Source organism: Myxine glutinosa, chromosome 12 (assembly GCF_964187855.1).
Source record: "Myxine glutinosa chromosome 12, kmMyxGlut1.1, whole genome shotgun sequence".
In the NCBI taxonomy this organism is placed as follows: Eukaryota; Metazoa; Chordata; class Myxini; order Myxiniformes; family Myxinidae; genus Myxine; species Myxine glutinosa.
This window is the reverse complement of record NC_136272.1, coordinates 1,539,278-1,554,700: the sequence shown is the minus strand read 5'-3', so window position 1 is coordinate 1,554,700 and position 15,423 is coordinate 1,539,278. Positions and strand designations below refer to the sequence as shown.

The following is a 15,423-nucleotide window of genomic DNA, read 5'->3' as shown; positions in this document are numbered from 1 at the left end:
ACGGGGAGAGGGTGCACCTAATAACATCAAACACTACCAACAAACCTGCTAAAGGCCCACTGTAATAGTTGCATATGCAGCTCCCCAGGTGAGCAAAGTAATGCCACCAGCGAATCACCTCCTGCAGCTATCCTCAGAAAAGGGCAGCCTAGGTACTGTAACAAAGTAAAAACGACATATATATATATATATAGAAGGCCACACACACACACACACACACACACACACACACACACACACACACACACACACACACACACACACACACACACACACACACACACACACACACACACACACACACACACACAGAGCGAGAGAGACGCGCACACAGAGCGAGAGAGACGCGCGCACAGAGCGAGAGAGACGCGCGCACAGAGCGAGAGAGACGCGCGCACAGACCGGGAGAGACGCGCGCACAGAGCGGGAGAGACGCGCGCACAGACCGGGAGAGACGCGCGCACAGAGCGGGAGAGACGCGCGCACAGACCGGGAGAGACGCGCGCACAGAGCGGGAGAGACGCGCGCACAGAGCGGGAGAGACGCGCACACAGAGCGGGAGAGACGCGCACACAGAGGGAGAGACGCGCACACAGAGCGGGAGAGACGCGCGCACACAGAGCGGGAGAGACGCGCGCACACAGAGCGGGAGAGACGCGCGCACACAGAGCGGGAGAGACGCGCGCACACAGAGGGAGAGACGCGCACACAGAGGGAGAGACGCGCACACAGAGGGAGAGACGCGCACACAGAGGGAGAGACGCGCACACAGAGGGAGAGACGCGCACACAGAGGGAGAGACGCGCACACAGAGGGAGAGACGCGCACACAGAGGGAGAGACGCGCACACAGAGGGAGAGACGCGCACACAGAGGGAGAGACGCGCACACAGAGGGAGAGACGCGCACACAGAGGGAGAGACGCGCACACAGAGGGAGAGACGCGCACACAGAGGGAGAGACGCGCACACAGAGGGAGAGACGCGCACACAGAGGGAGAGACGCGCACACAGAGGGAGAGCCACGCACACAGAGGGAGAGCCACGCACACAGAGGGAGAGCCACGCACACAGAGGGAGAGCCACGCACACAGAGGGAGAGCCACGCACACAGAGGGAGAGACACGCACACAGAGGGAGAGACACGCACACAGAGGGAGAGACACGCACACAGAGGGAGAGACACGCACACAGAGGGAGAGACACGCACACAGAGGGAGAGACACGCACACAGAGGGAGAGACACGCACACAGAGGGAGAGACACGCACACAGAGGGAGAGACACGCACACAGAGGGAGAGACACGCACACAGAGGGAGAGACACGCACACAGAGGGAGAGACACGCACACAGAGGGAGAGACACGCACACAGAGGGAGAGACACGCACACAGAGGGAGAGACACGCACACAGAGGGAGAGACACGCACACAGAGGGAGAGACACGCACACAGAGGGAGAGACACGCACACAGAGGGAGAGACACGCACACAGAGGGAGAGACACGCACACAGAGGGAGAGACACGCACACAGAGGGAGAGACACGCACACAGATGGAGAGACACGCACACAGATGGAGAGACACGCACACAGATGGAGAGACACGCACACAGATGGAGAGACACGCACACAGATGGAGAGACACGCACACAGATGGAGAGACACGCACACAGATGGAGAGACACGCACACAGATGGAGAGACACGCACACAGATGGAGAGACACGCACACAGATGGAGAGACACGCACACAGATGGAGAGACACGCACACAGATGGAGAGACACGCACACAGATGGAGAGACACGCACACAGATGGAGAGACACGCACACAGATGGAGAGACACGCACACAGAGGGAGAGACACGCACACAGAGGGAGAGACACGCACACAGAGGGAGAGACACGCACACAGAGGGAGAGACAAGCACACAGAGGGAGAGACACGCACACAGAGGGAGAGACACGCACACAGAGGGAGAGACACGCACACAGAGGGAGAGACACGCACACAGAGGGAGAGACACGCACACAGAGGGAGAGACACGCACACAGAGGGAGAGACACGCACACAGAGGGAGAGACACGCACACAGAGGGAGAGACACGCACACAGAGGGAGAGACACGCACACAGAGGGAGAGACACGCACACAGAGGGAGAGACACGCACACAGAGGGAGAGACACGCACACAGAGGGAGAGACACGCACACAGAGGGAGAGACACGCACACAGAGGGAGAGACACGCACACAGAGGGAGAGACACGCACACAGAGGGAGAGACACGCACACAGAGGGAGAGACACGCACACAGAGGGAGAGACACGCACACAGGGGGAGAGACACGCACACAGGGGGAGAGACACGCACACAGGGGGAGAGACACGCACACAGGGGGAGAGACACGCACACAGAGGGAGAGACACGCACACAGAGGGAGAGACACGCACACAGATGGAGAGACACGCACACAGGGGGAGAGACACGCACACAGGGGGAGAGACACGCACACAGGGGGAGAGACACGCACACAGGGGGAGAGACACGCACACAGGGGGAGAGACACGCACACAGGGCGAGAGACACGCACACAGGGGGAGAGACACGCACACAGGGGGAGAGACACGCACACAGGGGGAGAGACACGCACACAGGGGGAGAGACACGCACACAGGGGGAGAGACACGCACACAGAGGGAGAGACACGCACACAGACGGAGAGACACGCACACAGAGGGAGAGACACGCACACAGAGGGAGAGACACGCACACAGAGGGAGAGACACGCACACAGAGGGAGAGACACGCACACAGAGGGAGAGACACGCACACAGAGGGAGAGACACGCACACAGAGGGAGAGACACGCACACAGAGGGAGAGACACGCACACAGAGGGAGAGACACGCACACAGAGGGAGAGACACGCACACAGATGGAGAGACACGCACACAGATGGAGACACGCACACAGATGGAGAGACACGCACACAGATGGAGAGACACGCACACAGATGGAGAGACACGCACACAGATGGAGAGACACGCACACAGAGGGAGAGACACGCACACAGATGGAGAGACATGCATACAGAGGGAGAGACACCGAAGATCAGGGTTAAGCGATCGGTTGCGTGCGTATATGTGGGGAACGTACATGTGGCGTACATGCGTGTCTGCATTTTAAAAACTCATTTTCTCGACAACCGATGATCAGATTGAAATGAAAGTTTACCATTGGGGCGCATCCGCCTGTGTAATTTTTTTATTCATAATTATGACGTCGTGTGTCACGTGGTACAGACGCCATCCTGGAAAAAACGTTGCAGCTCCATTTCTCCGAAACCACTCAATGAAAAAATTTAAACATGGCTCATTTGTCAAGTACTCCCCATTGGGGAATGAGATATGTTGATGATGATGTCATCGTTGTCTTCATTATGACGTCATAATTCAACAAGTGCAATGCTTCATTTGATCATTATGATTTTTTTTTCTCTGCAACTGTTGGTCTGATTGATACGAAATTTTCAACATGAAAACGTGCCTCCGCCTGTGGAATATTTTAATGATAATTATGACGTCATAGGTCATGTGGTACGGGCACCATCTTGTAAAAACCTTTCACCTATATCTCTGAAACCACTTAATGGAAAAAATTAAACCATGGCTCATTGTCAAGTACTCCCCTATGAGGAATAAGATGTTAATGATGATGTCATCGGTGCCGTCGTTATGACGTCATAGTTTGACAAATACAACGCTTCATCCAATCAGTATGAATTTTTTTTCTCTGCAACTGTTGGTCAGATGGACACTAAATTTTCACAAAAGCAGCGCTTCCTCCTATAGAATATTCTAACGATAATTATGATGTAATAGGTCACGTGGTACAGGTTTGTCAAGTCACGTGTTTTTTGGAAATCTGGGTCTCACAATCTGCCATGATCTTTCCTGGGAAAACCACATTTCCAAGCTGGCCTCCAAAGCCAGTTGCCGACTGGGCATCCTCCGTCATGCGAAGTCCTTCCTTGGCACACCTGAGCTCCTCACCACATACAAGGCTTTCATCCGCAGCTCAATGGAATACTGTTGCCCCCTCGGGGCCGGTGCTCCTGCCTCACACCTAGCTCGGCTTCACGCTGTTGAAACCAAAGCTTTCAGAATCATTGGAATCTCCCGCGATGAAGCTCTCCTTGCTCCCCCAGCTCTCTCTGTGCTCTGTCCCCCAAATATTCCTACAGGTCGCACAAGATCTGCCAGCAACCCTCTTCTGGTGAAACTGCCAAAATCATGACTCTCTGCTCACCTTCACTCTTTCATTCCTCTTTTCTCCTGCCTCTGGAACAAACTCCCTCACTCTCTTCTATCCCACTCCTCCCTCCAGGTCTTTAAAACATCTGTTCACCACCATCTCTTATCTTCCCCCATCCAAAACCTTGATCTTTTCTACCTCTGTTAATTCACCGCAGATCCACTTTTCTGAAATTCCAATTTCTTTCCTGGAAGTCCTAGCTGTGTCCATGTGGTTTTTTTTGTTTTTTGTTTTTATAATCCATGTGTTTTTTTTACCTCCCTTACCCCCCCTCCCCCCCCCCTTCCCACACCTCCTCCCCCCAAGCCCTCTCCCTCCCACAGATCTCCCGATGTCCCTGCTCTCAAATGTTGTACTTGTGTGCTTCCCCCTCTCCCCATCTGGGTCTCCCGCTCGCATTATTTTGTCTTATGTGTCCGTTTTTTTTTTTTGTCATCTCCACCTTTGTCAAGGCCTCCCTTCCTACTCTCTCTCCACTTATCACTGCAACAATAAACTCCTCCCTGTCTGCAGGCATCGTCCCACCATCCCTCAAAATTGCTGCTGTTACCCCCATTCTGAAAAAACCTGGCCTCAACCCTGACACCCTAAATAACTTCAGACCCATCTCCAACCTACCCTTTCTGTCAAAAGTTTTGGAACGCGCTGTAGCCACTCAACTCAAACATCACCTCTCTGCCAATAACCTGCATGAAACATTCCAATCCGGATTCCGCTCCAACCACAGTACTGAAACTGCTCTCCTCAAAATCACCAACGACCTTCTCCTCTCCTCTGACGCTGGCAACCTCAACATTCTCATCCTCCTCGACCTCAGCGCCGCCTTTGACACCATCAATCACACCATCCTCACCCGACTTGAAACCACCTTTAACATTACCGGCACTGCCCTCTCTTGGATCAAATCATACCTCTCCGACAGACGCCAGTTCATCTCCATCAATAACTGCAAATCCCCCACTGCTCCCCTCCCCCAAGGTGTCCCCCAAGGTTCAGTTCTTGGCCCCCTCCTCTTCATCCTGTACCTGTCCCCCCTTGGTCACTTAATCCGCCGTCATGGTCTCCAATTCCACTGCTTCGCCGATGACATCCAGCTTTTCATCTCAACCAAGTCCATCTCCACCGCGACCCACTCTATCCTGACAAACTGCATCACTGAAATAAAATCCTGGCTTCAAATCAACTTCCTCAAACTTAACTATGATAAATCTGAAATAATCATCATTGGCCCAAAAACGCTCACCAAATCCACCCATAACTTTGCCCTCAACATCGACGGTTTCCCAGTATCCACCTCCCCTCACATCCGGAAACTTGGCATCATCTTTGACCAAACCCTCTCCTTCGACAAATACACTAAACACATCACAAAGACAGCCTTCTTTCACCTCAAAAACATCGCCCGTCTCCGTCCATCCCTCTCCTCCACGGCTGCAGAAACCCTCATCCACGCCTTCATCACCTCCCGTCTGGACTACTGCAACAGCCTCCTCTATGGTTCACCCGCAATAATCACCAATAAACTCCAATACATTCAGAACTCCGCTGCTCGTCTACTCACCCATTCCCGGACCCGTGACCACATCACCCCTGTCCTTTACAAGCTTCACTGGCTCCCCATCCCCCAGAGAATCCAGTACAAAATCCTCCTCTTGACCTACAAAACCCTCCATAACCTGGCCCCATCCTACCTGGCTGACCTCCTCTCCAGACACACTCCCACCCGCAACCTCCGCTCTGCTGGTACCAACCTCCTGACCTCCCCCCCCTCCATCCAGACCAAATTCAGATCCTGGGGGGACAGGGCCTTCTCCACCGCTGCTCCCACCCTCTGGAACTCACTACCTCACACCATCGGAGACTCCTCCTCACTCACCACATTCAAAACATCACTCAAGACCCACCTGTTCAACACTGCATTCAACATTTAACCCACAGCATTTAACCCCTGACTATCTCTTCTCCTTCTCCTTCCTTTTGCTTTGATTATTTACCTATTGATTTTTGTCTTTTTGCACTTGTTTTTTGTACTCTGTCAAAGCGTCTTTGGGCTTCTTGAAAAGCGCTATATAAAATAAATGTATTATTATTATTATTGTTATTAATGTTAGCTTTTACACGAGCCTCGATGTTGTAAACAACAACAACAACAACAACAAACGTGGCACCTCTATATCGCCAATACTGCTCCATGGAAAAAAATTGAAACGTGCCTCATTGTAAGGATCTCCGCATGGGAAGTAAGTGTCGTTAACGATGACATCATTGATGCCTCAGTCATGAAGCCATAATTCGACAGGGCCTAGTCTGATCAGTTTGAAATTTATTGAGCATGATCGACACAACAATTATATTAGAGAATATAAATTTATGATGTCATCGTTCATGTGGTCTGGCAGCCATATTGGATCAACGTAAAAAAAACCTTCAAAAACAGAAGAGTTGGAACACACCAAGTCCTTCTCAAGACTGCACACGGTAAGTATTCTATGAATACCATCAAGGTTTTAAGGTGGCAAATTTTAGTAATTGATGCAATAACAACTTATGGATAGAGATCCTGTTGTCAAAACCTTCAAAGAGTTATGAAACATATGGCTCATTAAAAAAAACATGGATCGATCCTAAGTAGTCCCACGCTCGTGGGACTGGTCCCTTAGTAACAATTTGAAGCAGTGGCCATTAAGGTGCATCTCAGGAGGAGTGCCACGTCACCTGTGGAACCAGAATAGCTCCTTTTATTTATTTTCTTACAATTTTATTTTCATTCTTCTATTAAAATATTATTAATGTTATAAGGCAGCCAAGAAGGCTGCAAAGAAAGAGGTAGCAAAGGCGCAGGAGGCATGTAGGAAAATGTTCGGAGAACGCTTGGATTCGGAAAAGGGTCAGAGAGCGGTATTCAGGATTGCAAAGCAGATAGCGAAAGAGAGGTGTGATGTGATGGGGGTGATTTGCTTGAAGGATGAAGTGGGACAAATCGTTGTGGACCCAGATGGAATTAAAGGAAGATGGAAGAGATATATGGAAATACTGTTGAATGCAGAGAATGAATGGGATGGCAACAGAGAGAGTAACCCAGTTTTAGACCGGCAGAGAAAATAACCGAGAAGGAAGTTGAGGAAGCGATTAAAGCAATGAATCATTAAAGCAATGAAGCTTTAAAGCAATTAAAGCAATGAAGCAATGAAAAGAGTAGAAAAGCAGGAGGGCCGACGGGTGTTGTGGGAGATATGTTGAAGGCAGCGGGAAATTTGGGTGTGAAGAGATTGACAGAGATCTGTAATCTGGTGGTGAAAGAAGGCTGCATTCCAGTGGATTGGGAACTGAGTACCCTCGTCCCTCTATACAAGGGGAAAGGTGACCCTCTGGACTGTGGCTCGTATCGAGCGATAAAGTTATTGGAGCATGGAATGAAGGTATTGGAAAGGGTATTGGAGAGGAGGATAAGGAAGAAAGTGAAGATTGACGAAATGCCGTTTGGATTTATGCCAGGAAGAGGAACGACAGATGCGCTTTTTATTGTGAGGCAGTTGCAGGAGAAGTACATGGAGAAGAGGAAGAGGTTGTTTCTTGGGTTTGTTGATCTGGAGAAAGCATTCGATAGGGTTCCTCGTGAAGTAGTGACATGGGCATTGAGGAAGTTAGGAGTGGAGGAATGGTTGATCAGAGTAGTGATGGCAATGTACAAAAGAGCGCGCACAGCTGTAAGGACGAAGGACGGGAACAGTGGTGAGTTTGAGGTGAAGGTGGGAGTGCATCAGGGGTCAGTACTAAGTCCACTACTATTTGTAGCTGTGATGGAGGTGCTGGCTCGGAACGTAAAGGAGGGTTTACCGTGGGAGTTGTTGTATGCAGATGATCTGGTGTTGATTGCAGAAAGTATGGATTGACTGAAGGAGAAGATGAACAAGTGGAAGGAATGTATGGAGACGAAAGGTCTGAAGGTGAATATCGGAAAAACAAAGGTGATGGAAAGTGGTAAAGCATGTGGTGAGGTGGAAAGAACTGGGAAGTGGCCATGTGCTGTGTGCAGGAAGGGTGTCGGAGTGAACTCAATTCAATGTACAATGTGCGCTGAGTGGGTTCATCAAAAATGTAGTGGTTTGAGAGGGTCATTAACCAGTGTGGCAGCTACATTCAAATGCAAGGTGTGCACAGAGGGAGCTGCAGATGGAGGAAATGTTGAGTTGGATCTTGGAGACAGCGTGAAGCTGGAAGGTGTGAAAACATTTTGTTACCTCAGAGACATGCTGAATGGAGAAGGTGGATCAGACTCGGAAACGGTTGCTAGAGTGAGATGTGCATGGAAGAAGTTTCGGGAACTGAGTGGCGTGCTGATGAGGAGGCGAGTGTCGTTGAAGCTGAAGGGAAAGGTGTATGCTGCATGTGTGAGAAGTGTTGTGATTTATGGGAGCGAGACATGGGTAATGAACGTAGAGCAGCAACGAAGGCTGGAAAGGGTGGAAATGCGAATGGTTCGGTGGATGTGTGGATTATCGTTGAGAGAGAGGAAGACAAATGATGAATTGTGAAAGATGATGGGAATAGAGCCTGTGATGGATGCTGTGAAGAGGAACAGGTTGAGATGGTTTGGTCATGTGTTGAGGAAGGATGAAAGTGACTGGTTGAGAAGAGTGATGGAAATGAATGTAGAAGGAAGTAGAGGACGGGGAAGACCGAGAAAGACTTGGCTGAAGATGGTGGAAGAAGAAATGCGGGCAAGGGGGTTAACAAGGGGAGATGCAGAAAATAGGGCAAAATGGAGAAGATTGTCATGGGGACCGCAGGGCTAACCCCCGCTCTAGCAGGGAAAATGGCCTTTAAAATGCCTGTTGTTGTTGTTGTCTTCTATTAAAATAACTTCCTTATCGACCATCCTCCCCCCGTCGAGGCCTTTACACAATTTCATGGGTGAGAACCTCGTGAGTGGTCTGAGAAGGGAATGAAGAGAGGAAGAGAAAGCGGCGGCCGGAAAAGAGGCTCAAGAGAGAGAGAGAGAGAGAGAGAGAAAGGCGGGAACAAAGGCAAGATGCACGCCCAGTTTTTGTGATGAGTAACTTGGCCTGTGAGAGTTCGTAGAGGAGTTCAGCGATCCCCCCCCCCCCCCGCCCCCATGCACGCCACATGCACATATTGGTGCATGGTGCATGTGGCGTCGTGTAGCAAAGAGGGAGGGGGAGGGGGCAGGAGCGTATGCTGCTCGTTGAGTATCCTCTTGGCCTACGTGAGGTAACGTGTTGTTTCCTGGTGTTGAAAGAATTGCTCTGATCCATTGGTTCTGTTATTTTGCTCTCACCTCCCCCACCCCCTCCCTCCCTCATCCTCCTTGGGATTATATAGGTATATCTGGTGGAGTGTTTTTGTCTTGTGTTTTTGTCTTATCCTCATTGTCTTGGCGCTTGTCTGTCTTTATTTAATTACTTGTTATTTACCCCCACATGTCCATAGGATTTTCCTATGGTTTTTGTATTGCTTGGTTGTATATCCTAAGTTTTGGTTTATCCTGTGTTACGGATTTGCATTCGTTCCACCGTTTTGAATTTCCATGACAATTCCTGGATTGGCATACATGTGCACACTGTGTATCGGTGAGTGGGGATGTGAAGTTATGTCAGCATTCGGATGATAACTCTGCTCGGTCACATCTGACTGCTTAAGCGGCGCGACCAGCACACGGGGGACGTATTGGCCTCCCGAGTACGTTGATTAGGACCTCAGGAGCAATAGGCCGTACCCCGAGCCCTCTACCCATGAGCCAGGTGATAACAGAGTGCATTTGGTTATTTGTAGAAGAAAGGAGATCATTGATAAAAAGAAGGAAGAGTGTTGGAGACAGAACAGAACCCCGAGGAACACTGCTGTTGATAGGGACGGAGGAAGATGTTGAACTGTCAACAACGAGAACGGCACTCAGTAGAGAGCATACCTCCGCCAGGTGAATAGTTTACGTTTTGTATCCCAGAGTAGACTGGAAAATCACAAAACAGATTCACATTTAATCAAAATCATCCGTTCATAACTTTTTGAGATATCCTGCTTTGTATCGATTTGGGGCCGATCGCCCAATGGTGAAGAATCACTTTTTAAAATTCTAGTAGCCGGATCCCAATCCGGATCTTCACCAAATCGAATCATTTCGTCCGTGTCACATACGCTACATCTCTGCCAAATTTCGTCCGAATCCGTCCACAACTTTTTGAGATGTTTTGTTCACAAACGGACAAACAGACAGACAGGGGTGAAAACATAACCTCCATATCCACCTTTGGTGACGAAGGTGATAACAGAGATAAAGCGTTCGGAGGGAAAGGCCGATATGAGGGAGCAGAGTGAAGCAGGTGAGAAAGGTCGATATGAGGGAGCAGAGTGAAGCAGGAGAGAAAGGTCGATATGAGGGAGCAGAGTGAAGCAGGTGAGAAAGGTCGATATGAGGGAGCAGAGTGAAGCAGGAGGGAAAGGCCGATATGAGGGAGCAGAGTGAAGCAGGAGGGAAAGGCCGATATGAGGGAGCAGAGTGAAGCAGGTGAGAAAGGTCGATATGAGGGAGCAGAGTGAAGCAGGAGGGAAAGGCCGATATGAGGGAGCAGAGTGAAGCAGGAGGGAAAGGCTGATATGAGGGAGCAGAGTGAAGCAGGAGAGAAAGGTCGATATGAGGGAGCAGAGTGAAGCAGGAGGGAAAGGCCGATATGAGGGAGCAGAGTGAAGCAGGAGGGAAAGGCCGATATGAGGGAGCAGAGTGAAGCAGGTGAGAAAGGTCGATATGAGGGAGCAGAGTGAAGCAGGTGAGAAAGGTCAATATGAGGGAGCAGAGTGAAGCAGGAGGGAAAGGCCGATATGAGGGAGCAGAGCGAAGCAGGAGGGAAAGGTCGATATGAGGGAGCAGAGTGAAGCAGGAGGGAAAGGCCGATATGAGGGAGCAGAGTGAAGCAGGAGGGAAAGGTCGATATGAGGGAGCAGAGTGAAGCAGGAGGGAAAGGTCGATATGAGGGAGCAGAGTGAAGCAGGAGGGAAAGGTCGATATGAGGGAGCAGAGTAAAGCAGGAGGAAAAGGTCGATATGAGGGAGCAGAGTGAAGCAGGAGAGAAAGGTCGATATGAGAGGACAGAGTGAAGCAGGTGAGAAAGGTCGATATGAGGGAGCAGAGTGAAGCAGGAGAGAAAGGTCGATATGAGGGAGCAGAGTGAAGCAGGAGGGAAAGGCCGATATGAGGGAGCAGAGTGAAGCAGGTGAGAAAGGTCGATATGAGGGAGCAGAGTGAAGCAGGAGGGAAAGGCCGATATGAGGGAGCAGAGTGAAGCAGGAGGGAAAGGCTGATATGAGGGAGCATGGAGTGAAGCAGGAGAGAAAGGTCGATATGAGAGAGCAGAGTGAAGCAGGTGAGAAAGGTCAATATGAGGGGGAGCAGAGTGAAGCAGGAGGGAAAGGCCGATATGAGGGGGAGCAGAGTGAAGCAGGAGGGAAAGGCCGATATGAGGGAGCAGAGTGAAGCAGGAGGGAAAGGCCAATATGAGGGAGCAGAGTGAAGCAGGAGGGAAAGGCCGATATGAGGGAGCAGAGTGAAGCAGGAGGGAAAGGTCGATATGAGGGAGCAGAGTGAAGCAGGAGGAAAAGGCCGATATGAGGGAGCAGAGTGAAGCAGGAGGGAAAGGCCTATATGAGGGAAAGGTCGATATGAGGGAGCAGTGTGAAGCAGGAGGGAAAGGCCTATATGAGGGAGCAGAGTGAAGCAGGAGGGAAAGGTCGATATGAGGGAGCAGAGTGAAGCAGGAGGGAAAGGTCGATATGAGGGAGCAGAGTGAAGCAGGAGGGAAAGGCCGATATGAGGGAGCAGAGTGAAGCAGGAGGGAAAGGCCGATATGAGGGAGCAGAGTGAAGCAGGAGGGAAAGGCCGATATGAGGGAGCAGAGTGAAGCAGGAGGGAAAGGCCGATATGAGGGAGCAGAGTGAAGCAGGAGGGAAAGGCCGATATGAGGGAGCAGAGTGAAGCAGGAGGGAAAGGCCTATATGAGGGAGCAGAGTGAAGCAGGTGAGAAAGGCCGATATGAGGGAGCAGAGTGAAGCAGGAGGGAAAGGCCTATATGAGGGAGCAGAGTGAAGCAGGTGAGAAAGGCCGATATGAGGGAGCAGAGTGAAGCAGGAGGGAAAGGTCGATATGAGGGAGCAGAGTGAAGCAGGAGAGAAAGGCCGATATGAGGGAGCAGAGTGAAGCAGGAGGGAAAGGCCGATATGAGGGAGCAGAGTGAAGCAGGAGGGAAAGGCCGATATGAGGGAGCAGAGTGAAGCAGGAGGGAAAGGCCGATATGAGGGAGCAGAGTGAAGCAGGAGGGAAAGGCCGATATGAGGGAGCAGAGTGAAGCAGGAGGGAAAGGCCGATATGAGGGAGCAGAGTGAAGCAGGAGGGAAAGGCCGATATGAGGGAGCAGAGTGAAGCAGGAGGGAAAGGCCGATATGAAGGAGCAGAGTGAAGCAGGAGGGAAAGGTCGATATGAGGGAGCAGAGTGAAGCAGGAGGGAAAGGCCGATATGAGGGAGCAGAGTGAAGCAGGAGGGAAAGGCCGATATGAGGAAGCAGAGTGAAGCAGGAGGGAAAGGTCGATATGAGGGAGCAGAGTGAAGCAGGAGGGAAAGGCCGATATGAGGAAGCAGAGTGAAGCAGGAGGGAAAGGTCGATATGAGGGAGCAGAGTGAAGCAGGAGGGAAAGGCCGATATGAGGAAGCAGAGTGAAGCAGGAGGGAAAGGCCGATATGAGGTAGCAGAGTGAAGCAGGAGGGAAAGGCCGATATGAGGGAGCAGAGTGAAGCAGGAGGGAAAGGCCGATATGAGGGAGCAGAGTGAAGCAGGAGGGAAAGGCCGATATGAGGGAGCAGAGTGAAGCAGGAGGGAAAGGCCGATATGAGGAAGCAGAGTGAAGCAGGAGGGAAAGGTCGATATGAGGGAGCAGAGTGAAGCAGGAGGGAAAGGCCGATATGAGGAAGCAGAGTGAAGCAGGAGGAAAAGGTCGATATGAGGGAGCAGAGTGAAGCAGGAGGGAAAGGCCGATATGAGGAAGCAGAGTGAAGCAGGAGGGAAAGGCCGATATGAGGTAGCAGAGTGAAGCAGGAGGGAAAGGCCGATATGAGGGAGCAGAGTGAAGCAGGAGGGAAAGGCCGATATGAGGGAGCAGAGTGAAGCAGGAGGGAAAGGCCGATATGAGGGAGCAGAGTGAAGCAGGAGGGAAAGGCCGATATGAGGAAGCAGAGTGAAGCAGGAGGGAAAGGCCGATATGAGGTAGCAGAGTGAAGCAGGAGGGAAAGGCCGATATGAGGGAGCAGAGTGAAGCAGGAGGGAAAGGCCGATATGAGGGAGCAGAGTGAAGCAGGAGGGAAAGGCCGATATGAGGGAGCAGAGTGAAGCAGGAGGGAAAGGCCGATATGAGGAAGCAGAGTGAAGCAGGAGGGAAAGGCCGATATGAGGTAGCAGAGTGAAGCAGGAGGGAAAGGCCGATATGAGGGAGCAGAGTGAAGCAGGAGGGAAAGGCCGATATGAGGGAGCAGAATGAAGCAGGAGGGAAAGGCCGATATGAGGGAGCAGAGTGAAGCAGGAGAAGCCGAAAGAGGGAAACTTGGAAATCAGATCCTGATGCCAAACTCGGTCAAAGGTTTTTGTGATATCAAGACAACATTGAGATTGCTCGGCTTTGTTTACTCGAAATAAATACTTTACCAGAAGACAAGTTCAGTGTATACTGTCGACACTATATACACTGCACACTATACAGTATACACTATATGCTATACACGACATACTAGTACTATATACTGCATGGGTTTGTAAACAGTGACTTTTCCGATGAATCGCTTGTAATTGGATTGAATGCCACCACGAAGTGAATGTGTTACCTTGGCGAACCGACCTGTGTGGAATCTCACCTGCATTCTGAGGTGAAGCTTCTCTGCACGAATGGAAATCTCGTCAAGATTCGCCATGGAATGCAAAATTCCCGCGCCGATCCGATTTCCGAAATACCACGAGTGGGGGACGGGGCCGGGGGTAACACCTCTACGGTTGTTGTTGTGTTTAAGTCCAACACTTACAGAGAGTAGGTGGCTGGGTGATTCTCATTGTTGTTGTTGTTTTACGTCCTACACTTACAGAGAAAGGAGGTGGCTGGGTGATTCTCATTGTTGTTGTTTTACGTCCTACACTCAGAGAAACGAGGTGGCTGGGTGATTCTCATTGACATTGTTGTTGTTGTTGTTTTACGTCCTACATTTACAGAGAAAGGAGGTGGCTGGGTGATTCTCATTGTTGTTTTACGTCCGACACTTAGAGAAAGGAGGTGGCTGGGTGATTTTCAATCTCATTGTTGTTGTTGTTGTTGTTGTTGTTGTTGTTGTTGTTGTATTACGTCCTACACTTGCAGAGAAAGGAGGTGGCTGAGAGATTCTCATTGTTGTTGTTTTACGTCCGACACTTACAGAGAAAGGAGGTGGCTGGGTGATTCTCATTGTTGTTGTTGTTTTACGTCCTACACTTACAGAGAAAGGAGGTGGCTGGATGATTCTCATTGTTGTTGTTGTTTTACGTCCTGCACTTAGAGAGGAGGTGGCTAGGTGATTCTCATTGTTGTTGTTGTTGTTGTATTACGTCCTACATTTACAGAGAAAGGAGGTGGCTGGGTGATTCTCATTGTTGTTTTACGTCCGACACTTAGAGAAAGGAGGTGGCTGGGTGATTTTCAATCTCATTGTTGTTGTTGTTGTTGTTGTTGTTGTTGTTGTTGTTGTATTACGTCCTACACTTGCAGAGAAAGGAGGTGGCTGAGAGATTCTCATTGTTGTTGTTTTACGTCCGACACTTACAGAGAAAGGAGGTGGCTGGGTGATTCTCATTGTTGTTGTTGTTTTACGTCCTACACTTACAGAGAAAGGAGGTGGCTGGATGATTCTCATTGTTGTTGTTGTTTTACGTCCTGCACTTAGAGAGGAGGTGGCTAGGTGATTCTCATTGTTGTTGTTTTACGTCCTACACTTACAGAGAAAGGAGGTGGCTGGGTGATTCTCATTGTTGTTGTTTTACGTCCTACACTCAGAGAAACGAGGTGGCTGGGTGATTCTCATTGACATTGTT

The 15,423-nt window shown here is 50.4% G+C and overlaps 1 protein-coding gene across 2 annotated transcripts in view; it reads right to left on the bottom strand.

The window, feature by feature from the left end:
* HAUS7 (HAUS augmin like complex subunit 7) overlaps positions 1-14,563 on the bottom strand; it is a 68,314-nt gene extending 53,751 nt beyond the window's left edge. Inside the window, exons 1-2 of one of the 2 annotated variants that reach the window (XR_013621030.1) lie at positions 14,223-14,563; positions 46-155 (exon numbers count right to left, since the gene is read on the bottom strand). Coding sequence is in view for 1 of the 2 variants with exons in the window: in XM_078766404.1 (XP_078622530.1) it covers positions 46-155; positions 14,223-14,279 (167 nt within the window). In the remaining variant the exon portion in view is untranslated. The remainder of the gene's footprint in view (positions 1-45; positions 156-14,222) is intronic. The other variant, XM_078766404.1, reaches the window with a different exon arrangement.
* Positions 14,564-15,423: the final 860 nt, after the last annotated feature.